This window comes from Centruroides vittatus, unplaced genomic scaffold (genome assembly GCF_030686945.1).
Source record: "Centruroides vittatus isolate TY-2023 unplaced genomic scaffold, ASM3068694v2 contig_620, whole genome shotgun sequence".
Classification (NCBI taxonomy): domain Eukaryota; kingdom Metazoa; phylum Arthropoda; class Arachnida; order Scorpiones; family Buthidae; genus Centruroides; species Centruroides vittatus.
In genome coordinates this window covers 4,263,410-4,287,122 of record NW_027122381.1, presented here as the reverse complement: position 1 = coordinate 4,287,122, position 23,713 = coordinate 4,263,410, and the positions used below count along the sequence as shown (strand labels likewise).

Below are 23,713 nucleotides of genomic sequence, written 5' to 3'. Positions count from 1 at the left end.
TTACAATTGTCATACACAATCCTTGAAAAAAAACCTAGAGGAAAACTACTCTGAAACAAGACTGCAGCAAAAATTGCAATGTACTGTACTGTACATTTCTTCAAATTGTTGCATGCAATGTACGTTGCTGCAACTTTGATAACATTGCTCACAGTTTGGGACAAGTTGGACATTCTGCCTGTTGAAAAAACAGGTTTCCTCATCCCAGACACAAATCAATCTATTTGTTGTATTGAAAATTTATTAGAAAATTTCATAGAATAAAGTAACAGATGTGTCTGGAAATGACACAACGCATGACTTCTATATATAAATATATGTATGTATACATATAAGAACAGTCTCACGCTTGAGGCAACTGTTCAATAGGTGTATGGAATCTAAAGTCTTCGGGGAAGAGTTCGGCAGCCCTGGGGTACATCAGTTTGTAAGACTGACGAATGGTAACATCAGCCACTCCAGCAATGTCACCAATTTCTAAATAATTAAAAATACAAAACTTTGTTTTTGTCTGTTTTTCTTAATTTGAGAGAATGAATAACTACCTTTTTGAGTCTTCTTATCTTCAGACGCCTGACTTGCCATGTAAATGGCCGCCGCCGCCACAGAAATGGGACTGCGTCTAAAAAAAGTAAACACACAACTGATGTGAGAAAACCTTGTTAGAATCAGAAATCAATCCAATTTTATAAACAGTGATCACAGATTTTTGGCAATTAAGGACCTGGTTAAGTTTCAAAAACTTATTAAAATAAAAGTCGCAAATAAAAATTACTACTTAATTATTATTAAGTAAAAGCTAAAATACTCACATCAAAACTGTAGACTAAAATATAAAATTATTGCCAAAGCTGATGGAATAAAAATCAGAGATTTTCGATTCTGATGTGGCAAAGCAAAACAGTATCAATTGCACTACTAAGACTGTTTAGGAATGACATTGTAAATATAACAAGACCTATCTTTTGAAGAATGGTAGTTTGTGATAAGAAAACAATTGTTCGGCTAATGATTATTTTATGGTATCTGTTACGATCCTAAGTTACAGAAAAAAAACTTAATTGATATTATACAGTATTTATTATTGTATGGATACACTTTTATCAGTTATAAAGTTTATCCATTTCTATTTCTAGATGGTTATATTTAAATTATATATTTCTTACAGAAAAATTAGAATGTTAATTTCTAATTTACATTATCCATTTCTATGTACAAGTAATTACCAAGACATCTTACAAGCAGTGTTGAATGTTCTGACACATTTCATAGCAATTACTTTGTCTTAACATTTTTACTTAAAAAAGTTGATCTGCAATAAATTGCCAGATCAGCATTTGCTGATGCTGCTTTACACTTCCAGCCAACATTATGTCTACCTTTCAGAATCCAGGAAGACAAGTTCAATATCTGACTGTTTCCTCTCTTAGCATAAACTAGAAAAATGAATGGAAAGAAACATCATATAGATTCTTTCCATTTGATTTTTCTTTTAAGCTTATTTGTCATTAGCAAAAAAAAAATTACAACATAAAATAAAAAACAGAGAAAGTATCCATTTACAAAGGAAGAATTGTCATCAACATAAAAATACATTGTGGAGAAAAAACCAAGACGTACAAATTTATAGATTATCATTCTTTCAAGGAAGTAATTTTTTTCTGTACATTTTCTCACATTTGGCTTCTCATTGTTTCCTTGTTAATTTATATATTTATTGTGCAACCGGAGGGTTGCACCTCTTTTGTGCCTCATCAGGACTGACACAGAAGCCGAGACAGTGTGTTCATTTGGTATTTGAACGTAGGTCAGGCAAGCAAATGATTGGGTTCGGGATGGAGTCTGCGAGTTAGTGAGCAGGAAGTGACTCACGCAGAAACTAGGTTAATGAAACAACCATTTATTTGTAAAGGAAAGAAAATACATTGTATACAATTTATCAATAGAGAGTATAAGAAGCTGAGCTAAAATATGTCTAGATAGACCTAAATTCGCAGTTCTCGAGAAAGAAAGTTTACAGTGGTTCGCAAGTTGATAAATACCTGGAATAGATGTCCACAAGGTGATGTTCCTTGATTAGGGTCTCATTGTAACTAGGGTGACAGTCTAGTTAGGAACGTTGGGAAAGTTCTGAATCTCTGATAGGCTGTCTTTAAAGGCGCAAAGGTAGATAATGTCAGAGGCAAGTAGGTGAGATATCTGGTCGGGTAGGATCGGGTACTGACATGATTAAAAATTAGAGATATTTGCAATGACTTTTCTCTTGGAGGAACAGGCGATGACTGACTCTTTGGCTGTCAATTCTGATGCCAGCCCGATATTGCCCGGCTAAGAGGTCAACAGGTCACAAGAATGCACCATTTTCACCATTGAGAAAGTGTAAGTGGAGATTTTCTCAGGAAGTCGACGACAACAATTATTGAACAAGTGTGACGATATCAACGACCGATTTTTGTTAAAGTTCAGATTCTTACAATTATATTTATATTTTGTTTTTCATCATTTATCATTATTTGATTTTGTATGGTGTTTCCATTATTTTGTGTTCTTTTATTCATATTTAAATTTGTTGTATTCGAAATTCTGTTAAACTTCTACATTCTAATGGAATTTCTAACACTTAAAGACTGTTTGTAGAACAAGCCAAAAACGTTTGTGATTATTAAATGTTTCCTTGACAAAATAAAATGTTGAAGTTGTTTTTTGGAATAATTACAATAGTTTAACTTAATAAATGGAGAAATTCATCATATTACATAAAGTGTTCACCAGGATCAACAATCCAATTTGATTTATGAAAAAATTTGAAATTAAAGGTTTTACTGTGTATTAAGAATTAATACAGACTACAAAACTTTGATAAAAACACACAGACTGGATGTAATAGTACAAAGAAATCCATAAGTTTTTAAAACTTGCCATCAACTTTATTAATTATTAGATTAAAAAGTATTTTTGGCAACAGCACTAGCAATCAAGTTCAAACACAGATGTTCAACAATAGAAACATCACATCATCATAAGTTACAAAAGAAATTTGAATTATTGTATGCATGTGTTAACTTGAGCTCCCAAGGAATGCACCACACAGTAAATGAGCTATTCCAAAGGTAGGTTATACACATAGAGGGATGCACCAAATTATGTGTGTCCATAAAGTCCATGTGCAATTTAAAAAATTTATTACTTTAGTATACAAAAAACCACATACAAAATAAATTGGAACGATATATATATTGTTCCAGTTTATTTATGTGGTTTTGTATGCGGTTTATTTTGTAGGTGTATCACTCTCACCTAAACCTCAAATTTCCAGCAAAACACCCAAATTCAACATTCGAATGTTTTCGGCCACTCATTAATCGGCCTTTGTCGAAAAAAGTTAAACGAAAATAACTGTTCTATTTATACAATGTTGCCATGTTGTACATGTAATTTAAAAGAAATTTTTAATTAGTTTTGAACATCAGCTAGGACATATATTAAGCAACATATATTTCCTTTAAGAGTCTAAATCAGAATTTCTCAACCCGGAGGTCATGATAATATTAAAGAGGAAGAGCAAAACAATAATAAAATCATTTTGAGAAAAAGTCATTTATTATAAACTTATACACATTTTACTTATTATAAGTACACATGTAAAAAAAAGAAATTAATGTGATAGTTACATTTGTTTTTCATTTAAAATTTTCTCCATACATGGACCTACGTTAGAAACACACAAAACCAAATTGTTTTCAAATGACAAAAGACAATTCCTGTATTTAGTTTTTAGCACAACCATAGACAAAAAACCCTTTTCACAGAGATAAGACGTGGCAAAAGGGATTAATATTTTTCAATGCTTCTGTGACTAAATTTCCATATTCATGTTGACGAACAAGCCAAAACGTATTTAAATCTTCAGATGTAAACTGCAGTTATAGCATTTTGTCGGCAGACATTTCAATGAGCTGGCTGTGAATCTCAACTGGTATTTAGCAGCGGCAACAACATTTTCACTAAACGGATTCAGTACCCATCTCTTCAAGAAATCATTTTTATCTTCCAGGAATATTCTGTCAACTGAGTTTTCAGCTCATACAAATTCATCTTCATGCAATCCAAACTGTGGTGAATAATAGTGTCTTGTTCATTCAAATTTTCTCAATATAACCCAAAGTGAGTGGGAACATATCCAAATTTTTGCTTCAAAGGCAAATAATCCAGATATCAAGCTTCTTAATGAATGCATGAACTTTCTCTGTCATTAATAAAATGTTTTTATCACGTCCTTGTAAATTCACATTTGAGTCATTTAAATGCAAAAATACATCAGCTAAGTAAGCCAACAACAACATACACTTATTATTCTGTAAAAACAATGAAATTGGTGTTCGTTTATCCTGGAAAAATATTAATTTCTCTTGCAATTCCGGGTTAACAGTTTCTCTTGCGATAACCATCTAACTTCCGTATATAAGGGATTTTTTTATTTTTGCCCATTTCATCGCATAGTTTAGCAAACAGCCTGTTCTGTAACAGTTGGCTTTTAAAGTATAAAGGAAAAAACACCAGAGTGAAACTAAATTAAATTGAACAACTGAAGTGCCTTTTGACTGGTGTGCTTCTCTCTCTCTCTGTAAATCGCAAACATTTTTGAACCTCGTTGGGTTCTTCCTCAGGCATAACGAGAGAGAAGCACACCAATCAAAGGCACTTCAGTTGTTCAATTTAATTTAGGCATCTGGCTGTTACGATAAAATTAACCTAACTGTTACAGCTTCACATGGCTGGCCACATGGAATTTTTTGGGTTTTCTTGAGGTATACCTGTATTTTCTTTGATTGGAGTCCGCGATGTACTGTAAGACATCACCAAATTGTAAACATGTACATTTACAAGTATGTACTGTACGTACATGTATTCGTAAATTTAGATTACGTTTTTTCTGTACTATATTAAAAACTAAAATTTATTTGTTTGTAAGCTTAAAATAGATTCTTATTAACCATATATTATAAAAATGCATTTATAAATAAAATACAGAACTGGGTTTAGCCTAGTGACAAGTAAATTCGACTTACGTCGCCTCTCCTGGAACCAACTACCGACATAAGGTGAGGTATACCTGTATTTTCTTTAATTGGTGTCCCTTTCAAACACCAATCAAAGAAAATACAGGTATACCTCAAGAAAACCCAAAAAATTCCATGTGGCCAGCCATGTGAAGCTGTAACCAACTACCAGTATTTTATCCGCTCAGCCACTGATGGGCTAAATTCATAAGGAAGCCAGTACTAATTACTAAGCTTGTGTTGTTTTAAAATTTCAAGTAATTTAGTGGAAAAATAATTTCAATAATACAAAATTTTCTTTAAAAAGGAAAATTTCAGATTTGGAAAGTGTTTTTGGTGTTCATTATTTGAAGTTCATCTTTCACTGAAATTTTCGAGATATACAAAAATTTATTCTGAAGTAATCCATCCTAAATAAATTCTGCATTACAGGTACTCCTCACTTTACGACCACTTGCACTTACGACCAATCGAGTTTCAACCTGCAATTTGGGAAATCCCCTTTCTAGACTTCAGAGTCAATCAGTGGCGAATTGTCGCGTCAGGCCCATCCTAGTCTCGTGTAATGATTAATTTTCGTAACTCTCACCTGACCGTCTTGTTCGTACGCCAGGTTCCCTGTCGTATGTCCAATCAAGCAAAAAGTCCACTAAATCTGTCTTTAGATTTTATTCACACAAAACAAAAATCAACTATTTACATTAATTCGGTTACAAGAGCATTCCACTATGTTCCCGCGCCTTTTGGAACTTAACAACTTTTTTCTTGGTGTTGCCAACTCTCGACAAAAAACCAAAATTCCCGCCATCTAGTGGGATGAATGGGTCATCCTCCCACCCTTGATTTTGTCAGTCAAAATCAAAATTAAATTAAATTTAAATATAACAAACACATATAGTACTAATTGAATGAGTTCGAATCAGTCTACAAATCCAGCCGATTGGGAGCCTTTAAGGGTCTGCCCCTTTTTGAGACTCGAGAATTCTCAGATGAGGTGGTCACATCACTCCCTGTAGCGGCAGAGATCATTCGGGACCGATCATAGGTCCTCTCGCAATCGTTTTCAGTAGAGTCTACAGTCTTGCCACGAAATTCGTTTCGCATAACATACTTTTCATCCACCGAAGAGATTTCCAAGGGATACAGTCTCCTAACAGGACGGATGAGAAATCCAACCTGTGTTTTTATTTTGGCTACTCTTACCAATCCATCTTTACCTGGATAGATCTCGACAACTTTCGCCAGAGGCCAATCAAGTCGCTTTTGGTTGTCATGCCCAACCAAGACGATATCTCCCACAGCAATTACTTTAGCGCCCTTGGCTACCCCCTTCGGGTTTTGCAATTGCCCCAGGTACTCAATTCGAAATCTATTTCGTAAATCTTTTCTCAACTTGCATAAATAACGAAATCTCTTCCCAAGATTTACCTTTTCCAAGTGGTTTAAATCGGGAAGTCCAGTTTCCTTTATCCCTTGCAGAAACATATTAGGAGTCAACGGGATTAAATCTTCAGTATCTTCTGAGAGTGTAGTAAGTGGTCGAGAGTTCATCAAACCCTCTACCTCACAGATAATTGTGTAGAGCTCTTCGTATGTTAACGAGGCTCGTCCCAAAATTCTCCTCATAATCTGCTTTACACACCCTACCAACCTTTCCCACCAGCCACCCCACCAAGGCGAAGCTGGGGGAATGAACTTCCAGATAATGCTCTGAACAAGAATTTCATCTTTAATCTTCGTAAGTTCAGCCTCAGAGAAAATTTTGGCAGCACCGACAAAATTTGTACCGTTATCACTATAAATGACAGAAGGGCGTCCTCTTCTTGCCACAAATCGTCTGAATGTTTGCAGGAACGCCTTCGTTGAAAGAGACGTCAACAACTCGAGATGTACAGCCCTGTACACTGCACAAGTATACAGGACAATCCAACACTTCTGCTTATCCCTCAAGTACAGTGGACCAGCTAGATCAACGCCAGTAACCTCGAATGGCGCAGCATCTCTTATGCGATCCACAGGCAATGGCGGAGATTCAGGGTGGGCTGGAGACACAACAAATCTTCGACACCTAGAACATCGCAGTGTGATAAGCCGAATGTATTTTCTGCACCTCAGTATCCAGTATTTCTCGCGCAGATGATTCATTAAAATTTGAACACCAGCGTGGTTTAATTCTCTGTGTTTCCATTCTATCAATTTCTGTACAATATAGTGATTCCCAGGCAAGATAATGGGTAATCGGAAATCTTCACTATCTTTACTTCTGAATACGAGAGTTTTCACTCTCAAAAGACCTTCCTTGTCTATCACTGGGTGCAATTTTCGTAAACGGTTATCTATCCCCTTTGGAAATTCTTCTCTTTGAATCAGTTTCAGCAATACTAATTCAGCGTGCTTTATTTCCTTTACTGTGAGCCCCCCAGACATTCGAAGGGGTCGTCCTTTGAGATTTGAGGTAAACCGGTATATCCAAGCCGTTACTCGTAATATTTTCCAGTAAGTAGAATAATTCTCATAAAACTTTTCTGCTTTCTCTACATCCAGCGCAGAAATCACAGATTTTTTTCTTTCAGAGCTCACTATCTCCATGTCAGGCATTTCCTTCTGCCGAGGCCATTCTTCTACCGGTAAGCTTGTAAATTGAAGTGTCTCCCACCAGCGAGATTCGGCTAAAGTTCTTGCATTACAACCCCGAGATGGGAGATCTGCAGGGTTTAAGTATCCTGGAACGTGATTCCAGTCATCTGGACTACTTAAAGATCTAATTTCGTTTACTCTATTCATAACAAATGTAGCCCAGCATTCCTGATTCTTGATCCAATACAACGCATTCATGGAGTCAGTCCAATAAAGTGTTGATAATCGTTCAAGTGGGAAGTCCCCTTTAATCGTGTTCATCATTCTGACACCCAATAAACAGGCTAGAAGTTCAAGCCTTGAGATCGATACAGACCCTAAAGGTGCAACACGCGCACGAGCCTGTATCAACAGCCACTTTATGTTGCAGGTATCTGGCTGTCTGAGATAAATACAAGCGGCATAGGAGTACTGTGATGCATCACAAAATATATAAAATGAGAGTGGGACAGCTGTATTGTAGCTATTTACTATCCTTCTAGGAATTTTCACCTCCTTTAAAAATTTTAATTCTTTTATCCACTTTAGCAATCTTCTTTCTAAATCGTGCGGTAATGGGGTGTCCCAAGCTAACTTTCTTTTCCAACACTCTTGCATCAGAAGTTTTGGTATTAACGTCACTGGAGAAAGGAATCCAATTGGATCAAAAAGTTGACTCGCCAATGACAGAACCACTCTTTTTGTTAAAATTTCATCGTTAGGTACCCTAAGGTTTGCATCACAGTATAAAACGTCCTCTGAAATATTCCAATTCAATCCTAGCACACTGACTATTTCATCGGGCTGGATTTCCAAAGTTCCCAATGTCCTTTCATCGCCGTCGCAAACCGGTGACGTCTCTGTTTGTATACCATTGTATACCCAACCTCTTAAATCAAAGCATGCTAAACGCATGATTTCTCTAGACTGTCTCATAAAATTCACCAGCTCCTCTTTGGACTGACAACTCGTAACGCAGTTATCAACGTACATCGATTTCTTGAGTTTTAAAGTTGTTTCTTGCAGATGATCTGGAACATGGTTTAAGAGATAATTTAGAGTGGCTCCCAGGAGAAATGGACTCGAGTTTACTCCAAACACTACCCTGCGAGGTCTGAAAACCTTTAATTTTCCAGGGTCGCCACCCTCCCACCACAAGAATCTGAAAAAGTTGCGATCCGCTTCACTTATTTCTATCTGCAAAAAAGCCTTTCAAATGTCAGCTATTACTCCGTATTCAAATAATCGAAATTTATTTAGAATACTGGGTATCAATTCAATGTAGTTAGGACCCTTTGCTAAACAATCGTTTAAACCCCTTTCTGTCCGCAATCGAACTCAGTTCGATCGGTTTACATAGCGTTACACAGAAAATGGTGTTTTAGACCCTCGGAGAAAAAAAATCGGCGAAAAAAAAATGTTTTTTTGGACTTTCGGATGTATTTTCAGTCCCCAAATTTTTTGAAAAATTTTTTCCCGCGCGAAAAAATTTTATTGCGATTTTAATTAACCCTTAATGACGGGCAATTAACGCTTAATTGTTTTTTTATGGGATTTTTTTATAGAACTTTATTTATCCTTCTAAACTTCTAGCGCACCGATTTTACTTCGGTAAAGTTATTTAAAGCTATTTTCTGATGTAAAAAACAACATCCAATAGTTTTTTAATTTTTTTAATTAATAGATTTTTTTATAATTACGTTTAATTAAGTCGGGGGGGTCGGAAATTTCAATAAAAATCGTAATTAAAAAAAAAAGTTTTGAAATATCCAGCCATCTAGTATTCACCCTACTTTTTACCCTTCTCCTCCCGAGAGTTTCATGAGAATGTCCCGCGAAACACGACACCAGCTGTTCTCAAGGTCATCCAGCTGTGTAAACAATGACTCATCAGTGTCAAGTTTCGCGCTAAGGCGAGAAAAAGGAAATTGTACTTTGAAGTGTTTTCTTCAAAATTAACACATTTCTTTCGTTTTTTTTAGTTTTGACTATTTTTAATTATAATTTAATTATTAATTATGATTTTTTTTCAAGTAGTTAGGACCCTTTGCTAAACAATCGTTTAAAGAGACGTTGCCTCTTTCCTTAGCGGAGGCGTCGAAGACTGGACGAATCTTCGTCGTGGAATGCTCTTTGATGACAGCTCTGTGTGGAAGGTAATGGCAGTTAATCTCATTCGTTTTGACGTCTTTTACTTCTTCGATTATTTGTTCTTCAAGCCATTGCTTGAAGACTCCCTCGTAGGCATCGACCAGGTTCTTATTCTGTAGAGTCTTCACTGTAGATTTTAATCTTCGCTCGGCCAGAACCCTATTATCAGGCAGAGCTTGACAACCTTCTATCCAAGGCAAGGACACCATGTACCGACCATCGCGATCTCTCTTCAGCGTCTTTTCAAAATGTTCGATAGACGCTTGTTCCAGTTCCTTCTTTGATTGTTTTTCGGCAGGGTCCTTTATTCCAAGAATATCTAATTCCCAAAGATCAGGAATTCGCAAATCTCCAATTAACATCGAAGTGACAATCAAGTTTTCGGTTGGCTCGGAATGCTCCTTCGTGCGTCCTAAGATCGTCCAACCGAGTTTCGTTTCAATAGCAGTTAAACCTGATTTGAGTGTCCGGAGTCCTCCTGTCATTAGTTTGCCAGCGACATCCGCTCCTATGAGCAATTCAATGGGACCTTGACAATCGCTCAAGGATATCCCCATATTTGACAATTCATCCTGACACAGTTCCTGTGTAACTGGGGGCGTGGTCAGAACAAATGGTCGATTGGTCCAAGACATCAAAATTACAACGATATTTATCGTCTACGCACGAGAGGTGCACCTTGTACACATCGTGTTCACAAATATCCGTACATGAACCTCCAAACAACGAATGTTTCAAATTTTCCTTTCTCATTGGTTGGTAACCGACTCTTTCTGCAGTGCTCTTCAAGATATAGGACCTCTGGGAGGCAGTATCAATAATTGCACGGATTTTGAGACACCTTTCCTCTCCCCTCAGAATCACAACCAAAGTCTGTAGCAAGACACGTGGAGTTGATGACACATTAGCCAATGCCTGCTCACATACTGGGGAGGCGCCGTCACCTTCACCAACAGAAGCATTGTTGGGAGATACCTTTCGGCTATTCCTACAGAGAAGAACGTGATGCGGTTTGCCACAAACTGTACAACTACACTTTGCTCTACATGAAGAAGATATGTGATTCAGTTTTAAGCATTTAAAACAAGCTCCTCGCTTTATAAGGATTTGTTTCCTTTGATCTAAAGTCAAATTTTCCGCCTTCCTGCACTCAGCGCTAGCATGGGATTTCTCACAGAATACACACTGCTGATCCCTGAATGGTTTCTCTTGAGCAGAAGTCAAAAGTTCCATACCAGTTGGAACAGTCTTGTTATAGGGAGAAGCAGCCTTAATTTTACTTTGTACTACCTTCTTGGTTTTGTTCTGAAAGCCAAACCCACTTGTGGCTAAGGAAATTTTCTCCTCGCTTTCAATTTCGTTACGCAAAAACTGCATCAGAGTTTCTAACTTGTTGAAATTCTCTCTTCCAGACTTGAGTAGCATCGAATTTAGGTGTCTTTCCCAAATTCTCAAGAGGTCGGTCGGTAAGCTAGATTCAACTAAAGGGTAGAGCATTGAAGCACACTTATCCGTAGTAACACCAAGCATTTTAAGGGATCGTAGTTGTGTCTCGATACGATCATAAAGTTTCACAATTGGCAATTTGTGCTCTTGCCCCAATGCATTATTCAGTACTAGACTCAGGAGCTCTCTCACGTAAACCTCGATGAGCACATCTTCTCTTCCGAAACGCGAATTTAAACACTCAATTGCTTGCGAGTAATGCTCGGCTGTCACGGGGAACGATTCAATTACTTCCCTGGCCCTTGAGCCCTTCAGAGTCGACTGAATGAGGTATTGAAATTTATCCAAATCCAAAATATTGGGATCTTCATGTATTTTCTTAAATAGTCCCCAAAAGGAAAGATAATTTTTCAAATAGCCATCAAATTTTTGCAATTCAATCTTTGGTAACTTAAAATTTCCCTTGGAATAGTCAGTTTCGCCTTCGCTTCGTGTTTCATCCAGCTCCGACGTATTCAAACGACGCTCTAGTCTTGTTTTCAAGTCTACGAATGTACCATTGTAATTCTCAATACCCTCAATTTCTTCATCCAACATCTGTTGAGAACACTTCTCATCCTTTTGTAACTTATCTAATATTTCTTTATCGATGGTTTCTATTTTAGAATATTTTTCCTGTAACTAGGCCAAAAATCCAGCACATGAATTGAAATCTTCAACCTTCGACGTCAGAAATTCTTGCACCCTATCGGTGAACTTTGTGAAAGCACCTCGGTAGGATCCACGTAATCTGATTGAGGGCTCCATGAAGTGAATCTTATTAATTAACTCAAAGATCAAAAGCAGACAAGATAGACATAGAGAAAACCTCGATTCAAGCTCAAATAGAAATAATGCAGAGATGTATTTCCACTAAATCCTCCAATCAGTACTCATTTTCCGCAGTTAAATAAATACTTCCAAACGTAAACAATGTTCGTACAACAATTGTAAAACGTTTATAAGTGAAATCAGTTAGAACCTGACGTCCCTGTTCGGGCGCCATTATGTCGCGTCAGGCCCATCCTAGTCTCGTGTAATGATAAATTTTCGTAACTCTCACCTGACCGTCTTGTTCGTACGCCAGGTTCCCTGTCGTATGTCCAATCAAGCAAAAAGTCCACTAAATCTATCTTTAGATTTTATTCCACACAAAACAAAAATCAACTATTTACATTAATTCGGTTACAAGAGCATTCCACTATGTTCCCGCGCCTTTTGGAACTTAACAACTTTTTTCTTGGTGTTGCCAACTCTCGACAAAAAACCAAAATTCCCGCCATCTAGTGGGATGAATGGGTCACGAATGGTGACATGCACACTAAGCATACTATAATAGGCTTGCGCGTACTATAATAGTCTTATAGTACTATAATAGGCTAATAGCGTACTATAATAGTCTTTTTATGAATAAATTTGAAGTTTTTTGCATAATTTGTATAATTTTACAACGATCCTATATTCCCGGCGCAAGCTCCTCGCTTATTGACCAATTCGCTTAATGACGTAGTTGTTGGAACGGAACTCGGTCGTAAAGTGAGGAGTACCTGTATTGGATGTCAAGAAGTCTGTTAATTACTATCTGTGCTAAAAATAATCATTTACAGCACTGAATTCAATTTTATTTCTATTAGACAACTTTCTTAACAATAATTTCTATTATATGAGGTTAGTTTAAAAACAGACCAAGCTTTTGTCATGCAAACTTCATTACTGTGATGACAATATTAGACTTGTTTGACCCCTTCAAATTACTCCCCATGCTTGCAATGCACCATTCTCATTGTTTTTGCCACTGTTGGAATGATCTCTGGAACTTGTTTTGTGAAATGGCACATGGCTGTCTGCAAATTTTGTTTAACCTCATCTACAGTTTGAAAACATTGTCTTTTCTGACTTTGAAAACAGGAAAAATCTGCAGGGGCCCAAGTCTAGAGAGTACAGGCATGGAAAGAATGGCCTTGTTGTTGTCCACCAAATATTGGCCAAGAAGCATCGACGTGTGACTGGGCATGTTGTTGTGATGCAACACCAAGCTCTTGTTTTCCCACATATCAGGCCTCTTCCCGTTGTACATCTTCCCTCAAATGCCTTAAAACTTCTATATAAAACTCCTCGGTAACAGCCTGTTCTTACAGAACAAATTTACGATGGAGTAGATCTCAATAATAATAGAAACAATGAACAACAGACCTTGAATTTTCCTCACAATGTTCTGCCAAATTTAAAATACTTAAACAACTTATGATACTGATCTGCTCATAGGCCTGCTGAAACAAAGCCCACATTCAGTAAAATATTTGGGTAAAATTTTGCCCATCTGAAAGCAAAGTTTCACCCAAACACGTTGCTCCTTAACCTATATATAAAAAACAGATTGTACTATTACTTTCTACAACACTCATAGCAAACATTAAGTAATCACTAGGCCACTACATATAGCATTTTGAAAAGTTGCCAAAAATCTAATTTTCACCATACACATTAAAAAAAAATCACACATATTAACTATATTGTATAGTTTATTTTCATTAATAATAAAAATAACTTACAAAAAAAAATATGATTTAAATTTATAATGAAAAAAATTATATAATTTGACAACAGATAAAATTTCATATTTAATTTCTGGCACTAAGCCAGCATGATGGAAAATATTCTTACCTACATTTTGATATAAGATTTATAAATATTGATAAAAACAAATTTCCCTTCTTGAAAAATTATGTGAGAACCCAAACTTTAACAAAAATATATTTACAATTTTATCATACCTATTTGATAGCTGTTGTCATCTACTACATGAGAACTTCTCATTTTTATAAGTTTTCGACGGCAAAAGCAACACTTTCCCATGATCCTTTGACTTCCCGGCTGTGTGTTACCAATTTTTAATATCAGAATTAATGGCCAAATGAGTCAGTCGTTGCCCATTCCTCCACCAATATAGAACTCTGTCTCTTTATACAGAATAACATCAGTTTCAACAGGAGTACGTTCCCACATCTGGAACATTTCTATCGTGCCTACCTTCTCCAGTGATATACCAAGAAATGGACAGTTCAACCCAACATCTTCACCTGTTATTTTAGAGGATCTCATAAAGCCTCAAGTATTTATGACAACGTGCAATTTATTGTAACCTTTCTCGTGATCTCCTAAAATGCATAGTCGGTTTACTTCATTTTAGCATAAAATATGTCATGTACTCTTTTCATTTGAAATTAAACAGTTATTTCTGTTAAACATAGTATCTAAGTGCATTACTTCCATTGCACTTAGATACTAAATTCCATCCAAAATCTGATCGCAGACACGGCCACTCGCGTGATCTACTTTCAAAAATAAAACAATGCACCATCACGGTTTCGTGTCAAACGAGACACGGTGGTGTCAGTCCTGATGAGGCATCAAAGAGGGGCGCACCCTCCAGTCACAATTATACATGAACTAATAAATGGCGTCATCTGGTTGAGAGTATGTGTAACATGGTCTACAGAATAACATGCAATAAAGCACTATCATCTTAGAGAAAATTTTTAAAATTAAAACTAAACATTGTTTGAGGTGATGACATATTGTCACATGACGATTTTCCAAGATGCTCAACTGACGCTATATTATAAAATGATCATATATAGGTTAAGACCAGAACAGCAGCCAACCATTGAATTCATCACTTAACTCTTTAAACACGAAGTCGGCCTAAATCGGCTTAATTGGTTCAAGACAAAGTCGGCCAAACAAAAAGTTGTTTTACTGGTTTCGTTTTACAAATTGTTTACGTTTCCTCTACTCCCTTCCCGCTCGGTTGAGTTCATTCTCGTTTAAGAGAGATATCGAATGTCAGTTAGTTATGTTTATAAAATCATTGTTGTTTTGTATATACTGTATATCTTTTATATAAATTAAATATTATTGTATTGTTGAATGAAATGTTATCTACACTTTCTTCTGACTTCTTTTCGTTTATTATATTTATATCAATCTTATTTTATAATATATTATTTATCGTTATAATGCCAGTTACTTTATATCATTAATTATGTTACATCCTATTAACGTCATAAGATATTGGGCTGATAAAGGCTATATTATTATTTAATTAAGAAACAATTATTTAAAATAATTATTTCATAATTATTCTAAATTATTTAAAATTAATTAATTAAATTATAATTATTAAAATTAATAAGAAATAGCATCTAACTCTAGAACCAAATTATTTCATAATTAAAATATATTATAGCCTTTATCTAGCCCGATATCTTATGGCATTGATGGCGTGTAGATTAGACTGTATCGGGCATTAATGTTATTGTTTAGTTAATTATGTTATATTCGTTTTCGCGTATATTTTAATATTTTTTACGATATTTTAAAATGATTTACGAAACGTTTTATTGAAACTTATCGTATTTAATGAAAGAATTATTTATTTATTTCTAGAAGATGAGTAACTAATATATAATTTATTTTATATATAAAGCAAAGAATGTGCATTTCTCATCATATTTTTGTATACATTTATGACAACATTTAAAATCATGTTAATTTTAGAAATATTGACAAAAACAATAGCAAGAAAATATCACAAAACTTCACAAATAGAAACCCCCCAATAATATATTTGAACTGTTCCACAACTGGGGAGAAACTAGACCATATATCCCCACTAAAGTATATCCTTAGGGTAAAAACAATTCAGTCTACAAATACGTAGTAAAAACAAAAATTTTAATGCTTAAAGAGTTAAAGTATCAAAAACTTAGTCATGTACTTGAATGCTTGCTTGAACCAACAAGGTGACTATGTGTAGCATATATGTAGTCCATGTATTATTACAGCTTCCTGTATGTTCACAAATTCCAACCAATTGACCATTACAGAAAAAAAAACAAGTCTCATTTTTATTTGGGCACCCCTTATATATTTTATATATCACCCTGTATATTTTTCTTCAATTTGCATTTATTTATTTAAAATTGTCCAGTTTAATGTATCTGAGTTCTTACGTAAAAGTTAGATGAAGTGTTTCTGTAACCAAATAGCCCAAAAAATTTACTTTCATATAACGTATTAAAAATCAATGTGTTACACTGCATTTTTTACTTTCTTTTTACTTTAGTGCTGTGTAGAACAAGGACTACATTTGAATTAATAAACTAAACTGAAATACATAAAAATATCTGCTAAAAGTAATCAGATCAAAAGCCAGGGATAACATAAAGCAGATACATGCTCAGCAAATAATTAGTTTAATTCACCACACTACACCTTTATTTGTTGCTGAGGTAGTTTTATTGAAAGAACTAACTTTTCAGTTTACTCAATAGGCCATCTTCAGGCTTAACTTTTGAAAACGGAACCTTGGCGTTCCATTAAAAGAAATGCGAGGGATGCAGACAGCCTACCAACAGCTTGGAAATTTGTAGTTAAGAAATTTAACACGACCTCATAGGCTTGCCTTAATTTATATTTACATCTTTCATCAATTATTCCTTAACAATTTGCTACTATGTTTATATAAAGTATTACCAGTAGATTTATTTTTATTTATTTTATTTTTTATTTCTTTACTTCTTATTTTCACTATTTTGATTTTGTTGTATATTTTTATTTGTATATATTACCTTGTTCTTTCTTTTTTTTCTGTTACCAAGGCTTTGAATTTTAAACAAATGTATTCTTTTAATGGAATGCCAAGGTTCCGTTTTCGAAAGTTAAGCCTGAAGATGGCCTATCGAGTAGGACGAAAACGTTAGTTCTTTCAATAAAACTACCGCAGCAACAAATAAAGGTGTAGTGTGGTGAATTAAGTCAGGGATAATCAAACTGACAATACGATGGCATAAACCATAAGTGACTAGCTGTAAAACTAACAATCAGGAAATAGGGATTTGAAAACTGGACCTACCAAAAATAGCAAATTTTTAGTGGGCTATTGCACACTACTAATTTGCTCTTTTATCCAACCATTTGAAATTTTATGTATTTGCTTATGGTCCCAAGCAGAATTTGTTCAATATAATATGCATATTTTATTGAAAAACTGCAAAATTTAGGTTTAGTTGCTATGGTTCTATACCCACGATACTTTTGCAACGCAAATAAGAAAACTTCCTAATTGGTCATAAGTTCTATAAGAAATGTCAACAGGCAATGTTACGGATGGATATTGGAATGCCAAACAAAAGTAATGGCTAATAAAGTTAATTAAAAAGGAAGAATGAGACCAAACATAAATACATAACTTACCCAGGAACAATGTCTGCTTCAACTGCTTTTCTGGCAATGTGAGTGGCTGCTTTCTGTACAGAGGCCGGAAGTCCCAGATTGGAGCAGAAACGTGACTGAAACATAAGAATCTGTTATTCAAATATCAAAAACTCATCAATGTTAAAAATTAAAACAACTCAGTTATTTTCCATCAACAACAAATTTTGCTACTGAACAGTAAAAAAATAATTTAAATGCAAAGTTAAGGCTCATGGTCATTTTGTCATCCAGTGATACTTCCTATTAAGAAAAAAGGAATATATAAGATCATTTGATTTCCAAACTTTCATTCAAAATAAATTCACTTTCCTATTAACAAATAATTTTATTTTTACCATAAAAATAATATTTAGAAAATCATTAACTAATTTTTCAATGTTTAAAAATAAAAAAATAAAAAATACTTATTCTTGGAAAGGAGAAAATGGATGCATTTTTAAACTATCAAATTTACATTATTAAAAGTACTAATGGTAGGAAATTATCTGGTGAAGATAAATAAGATGTAGATACAGGGTTCCTACTCAAATTCTTGTTTTGAATTTCCTGACTTTGCCTGACAAACTTTGTCCAAATTTGCTGATCCTCACATTCCTTACAGTGTGGAATATTGACATAATAAACCAGCATTTCATTTACCGTGAACATTGAGTACATCTATCCCTCTTTTTTCACAGTTGATAGAGCCTATGTTTCAAAGACTACCACATTAAAAAAACACAGTACATACATCCTGTAGAAAAATGCTCGATAGAATCCACAACTTAAATGTAATGAAAAAATACGCAATTTACAAACAAAACACGAGCTTTTTATTTTATCGTCATTTATCATTATTATTCGTATGTAAATCTAGTAAACACAAGGTAGCATAAAATCAACGAACAGTATTCTTTGATGTACAAATAGTACTATACTGTGCTTAATTAAACTAAACTCTTGACTTAAAAACACACAATTTTAAAACCAATCTTTCAACAAAAAGAGTAACTTTTTTAAACAGCAACATGATTTTAACAAAAAGTTAAATTTAAAAATTTTCAAATAATGCATTTTATCCCTCGTAAAAAAATCAATCTTGAAAAAAAAAAGAAATAGTTTTCTTTTGTCAACCATTGCGTGAAAATAGACTGTATATAAAGAGGGATAGGTGTAAGTTTTTACTATAGCTTCTCTAAGAAATGCGTCTAATTTATTCTAAAATCTTTTTATTTTTTACAAATGGACAACCAAAATACAGAGAAACTTCTTAGTATTAATTCTCTTTTTTCAAAATACACATAATTACAAAATAAAAAATTAATTACAATTCACAGAACACAAGAACTATTATATTAATGTAGTTTTAGCTTTTTCTCCTCGAGTGTATTTATTTTCATTTCAATCTTTTTTACTTCCTTTTCGTGATCTTTTCTTAACATTTTCTTGTGTTGTTTTAAATCCTTAAGTTGTTGTGTAAGTTTTCTTTTTTCTTCAGCCCTCAATGCCTGCTGCTTCTGAATATCTTTTTTAATGTTGCAGAGATGCAATATATCACTGTCTAGATCCTCTGACTGTTAACATTTTCTGGTCAATATTTATTTGATCAATACCACCGGCAAAATGGATCCTATCGTAAACTAAGCATCGAGTCCCCTAAATTACAGCCAAAATGGGACGGGCTGTATCTTGTTGTGACTAAAATCAACGATGTCACCTACCGAATACAGAAGAGGTCGAGAACTGCACCCGAGATTGTTCACGTGGCTCGTTTGGCGTGGTACTATAGGTCTAATGATGCTCGGGACGAGCATGCCTTAAGAGGAGGGCAGTGTCGCGCCGGCTCCAGGGGGAGACTAGCACCACGGTGCGGAGAGTAGAAAAAGAAAAAGAACAATTCGAAAAAAAAGAACATTAGAAATTTTTTTGCTTTTCTTTTAACGAATTATATAACGTTTTTGTTGTTAGCGTATCTAAAAAGTGTCAGTTTCGGTAAACTGTATTGTGGCTTTATATCCCGAGCCTCACAGCTCGTAACAATAACATCATTAGCTTGAAAAGGTTTAAGTGATACGAGATGCGAAAGTCACATTGTTTCATTAAAACCGTCGAGATGTAATTTAGAAGTATATGATGCGCTAATAGAAATTTATTTGGATGAATAAAGATGACAATACTAAGACTAAAAGTAAATTGCTAACATTTAAAATATCTGAACTTTGCAATATAAATTTGGGTGGTGGTGTTATTTGGTACAAAATGTTATCTAAAATTAACATAGCATCAAAGTTATTACAAAGCTCAAATACAGACCTATCAGAATGCATCAGAATTTTAAGAAGTGTTAGTTCAGTTTTAGAGAAACACTGCTTCAATGGATTCCATCAAATGCTGCTGTGCCAAAAGAATAGCTACTGTCACGGAAATATCTGCAGATTGAGCACAAACCTCGGATCAGAACCGGGCCAAAAAAACATTACGATTATAATGGAGAAGAACTAAAAATGGTCCCTCCAAAAATCTTTGGAATAAACTTTTTCAATTATTTTGTGGATATTCATATAAATTCCAAGAAGAAAAATTTTCACAATTGGAAAAAATCAAAATAAATTATTTGAGTTTTTATATGACAGCCAAAAAGGACACTACTTATTTTTAAACATTGTCAGCACTTACATACAAAGGATTGATGGTCAATAACAATTCTGATGTGGAATCAATCAACTTACTCCATCAACTTTCAATTGTTAGCAATATTTTAAAAAGAATATGTTGCCACTAAAAGTTTTAAATAATATTGACAAAAATAATTCAATTGAAATTTTTCAAATGTTTCTTCATATTGAGAATTATTTTAATGTTTTTTCTGTCCAAAACACTTTTGATCTACAGCATTCTGTAAATCAAATACATTCTAGAAAAACTGTTGGTCTTTGTTCTTTTATAATGTTATTTAACTGAAGAAGATAGTTTAAGACAATCAAAAACATTAGAATAAAGAAATATTACTGCATTAAATAGTTATTAGAGTGAATATTTATACAATTGCAAAGAAGAATCAAGGAGTTTTAACTATTATATATTAGTTTAATTTCACATAAATTTTTATTTTAAAATATTTCAGTCATCTGATTTGTTTTCCTTGTTACATTCAAATACAATAAAAGTTAAATTAAGTACATATTTATACAACAACAGTACTTTAGCCATTACTCCAAGATTTACTATAAAATGTATTTGTCCTGCATCACCCTCACATTACAATGAAGTAAACCATACCACACTACAATAAAAATCAACTAAGCAATATGCAGAGAAATCACTCTTGCAATTATCCTCGTCTCCCCACAACACTACAGGTCTACAGACTGCTTAGTTGATCCTTATTGTATAATGGTGTAATGTGGTTTACTGGATTGTAGTATGAGGGCAATGCATGTACAAGTACATTTTCTAGTACACCTTGGATAGTGACTGAAGTACCAATTTTTGTATAAATGTATACTTAAATAAAATTTTGTTAAATGTTTTTGTTTGTTTTATATTAAGTTATATTTGAATCTAAGTTTTCTATTTGTTTGATCTCAACCATTTTACTTATGTAAGTACCATTTGGTGTTCAAATATTTTTGCCTGAAGAAATGAAAGCTGTCAGAAGTTCTTGCAGTTTTGAAAAGTTTTGCTTCAATATAAATCTGTTTAACATTGAAAGTCAGTAATCCTTTTAATTATATTTTTTGTTGATGTAAAATGAGATCTGTACAAATGAAACTGTACAATATAAAATAAAAAGTATCATTAAAAAAAATGGTCATATTTTTATAAAGATCAAAAATAATGAAAAACTAAATATTTTTACTACCTTTTTGCGAAAAAATAACTGCATTTTAAATATTTTTCAAAAAATTTACGAGACCATTGTCGTAACAAAATTTTGTTTTTGAACATTGAAAGTTCATTAATTAGCTGACCTGCTAAAAACAGGTCAACAACAACAGTCACAATTTTATTTTCATTAATTAACATATTACATCAAAGTTTATAATCGTTGACATTATCTTACGATTATATGTTTTCTTTTTTTTTAATTTAAAGACTTGATTTATCACTTTAGTGTTGTGCATTTTTATTTTTGGTTAATTTTGGCTTAACATATCATTTTGACATGTTAAGCCAAAATTAATATCTAAAAACCTTAAATCCAGTGAGAATAGAATGTTTCTTATCGAAATGTACGTTTTCGACCACATACAATGGCCATATTCAGATTATCAAATGGAATTAATGAATAAAACAAGAATTATATTTGACATTAAAAATATTCAAAAATTATAAATTTAAATAAAAAGTCACAAGTGCAAAAGCATAACATATATTAAATAAAGTATAAAAAATAAGATTAAATAATTAACACAAAAAAATTTTAAATACCAAATAAAATAATAAATAAATACAGCAATATATATAAATCTTGTAGGTGAAAAAAAAATATGATACAGTTTTGTTTACTACCATTTTACTATATAACTTCAAATAATGCACTCCAAGCATATAACACAACTACAGAATCTTTAATGTTAATTGCAGTCATTTCTTAGCAGCCCAACTCCAATTTTACAATATTTATTATATTTCTTTACCTACAATATTTATATATATTTCTATATTTATTTATTATATTATTTCATATTTAATATTTTTTGTATTAATTATTTAGTCAGAAATAAAACACAAACTCCTGAGTCTAAATGCTATGTAACGTATGATAATTGGCAACAATACTTTGAGGAATTTTCCATTTCCTACAAATATAAATGCAATGTGCAGAGTATACCACACTTAACTGTTACGACTGAACCACTAACAGAAATATTTAATGAAGAAAATTTACACAGGTGTATCAAAAAAATAAAAGAGAGAACCGCTCCAGGTGCCGATTCCATCACCAACGCGATAATCAAAAACTTTTCGATCGAAGGAATTCGTCTATTGGCTAATCTATACAATAATTTCTATAATACGGGTACAATACCTAGAGATTGGAATAAAATCATCTTCCAAATGATATTTAAAAAAGGTGAAAGAAGCTGTCCAGCCAACTATCGACCTATCGCTCTTTTGTCTGGGTTTCGCAAACTGTTTACAGCAGTACTAACAGAAAAGTTTAACGAGTGGACAGAGAATAATAAACTACTTAATTATACACAGTTTGCCTTTACAAAAAACGGAGGCACCCAAGTTGCATTATTTTCATTGACGACACTAATCCAATTACAATTATATAAAAAAAGACAAAAAGTCTTTGCTTTGTTTTTGGACATTGAAAAAGCATATGACTCAGTGGTTATTGCAGTATTACTAGAGAAGTTAAGCAAAAACGGAGCAGATACACGTATGATTAGAATAATCGATCAATTGTTCGGACACTACGAAGTAATCATTAAACAATTTGATAAGAAATGGCCAGAATTACAAGTGGATAGAGGTCTTCTTCAAGGTGACCCTTGGTCTCCACATCTTTTTAACTATTTCCTAGCAGACATAAATGAATGTTTTGAGAAAGAAGATGATGGATTTTATATAGACGGCCAAGTAATCCACTCTATAGCATATGCGGATGATATCGTACTAGTCGCACCCACAGCAGCAGGTCTTCGAAGAAAAATTAGAAATATACAAAAATATTTCCATATATTAAAATTAAGCATCAATCCAAGAAAATCCTCAGTCATGATATTTCGTAATGGATCCAAACTTGCAAAAAAAGCACATCATTCTCGATGAACAAAGTACAATTAGAGATAGTACAAGAGATAAAATTTTTGGGAATTATACTGACCCCCACAATAACTTTTGAAAAGCAATATAAAAAAGTCGTTCACAAATCAAATTGTCTGATTAATAATATGGTGAAACTTTGTACACATATTAAGCTTAAAAATATATTTAGTCATTTTAGACTGTTTACCTCTATAATTTTTAATGCGATATCCTACGCCTCACCAATTTGGAGTCTAACAAATTATAAGAAACTTGAATCCATTCAAAATAAGTTTATTCGAAAAATTTTTACATTGGAATACAATATTGCTGGTTACGCTCTTAGAATCGAACTCAGCAGATTTAGATTGGCTCCTTTCTTT

General features: G+C 33.6%; 1 protein-coding gene across 2 annotated transcripts in view; it reads right to left on the bottom strand.

Moving 5' to 3' along the window:
* Positions 1-223: 223 nt before the first annotated feature.
* TfIIB (transcription factor IIB) overlaps positions 224-23,713 on the bottom strand; it is an 82,669-nt gene continuing 59,179 nt past the window's right edge. For both annotated transcript variants that reach the window (XM_067275461.1, XM_067275462.1), the window contains exons 8-10: positions 17,571-17,665; positions 546-622; positions 224-477 (exon numbers count right to left, since the gene is read on the bottom strand). In XM_067275461.1, the coding sequence (XP_067131562.1) occupies positions 344-477; positions 546-622; positions 17,571-17,665 (306 nt within the window). In that variant the 3' untranslated portion in view covers positions 224-343. The remainder of the gene's footprint in view (positions 478-545; positions 623-17,570; positions 17,666-23,713) is intronic.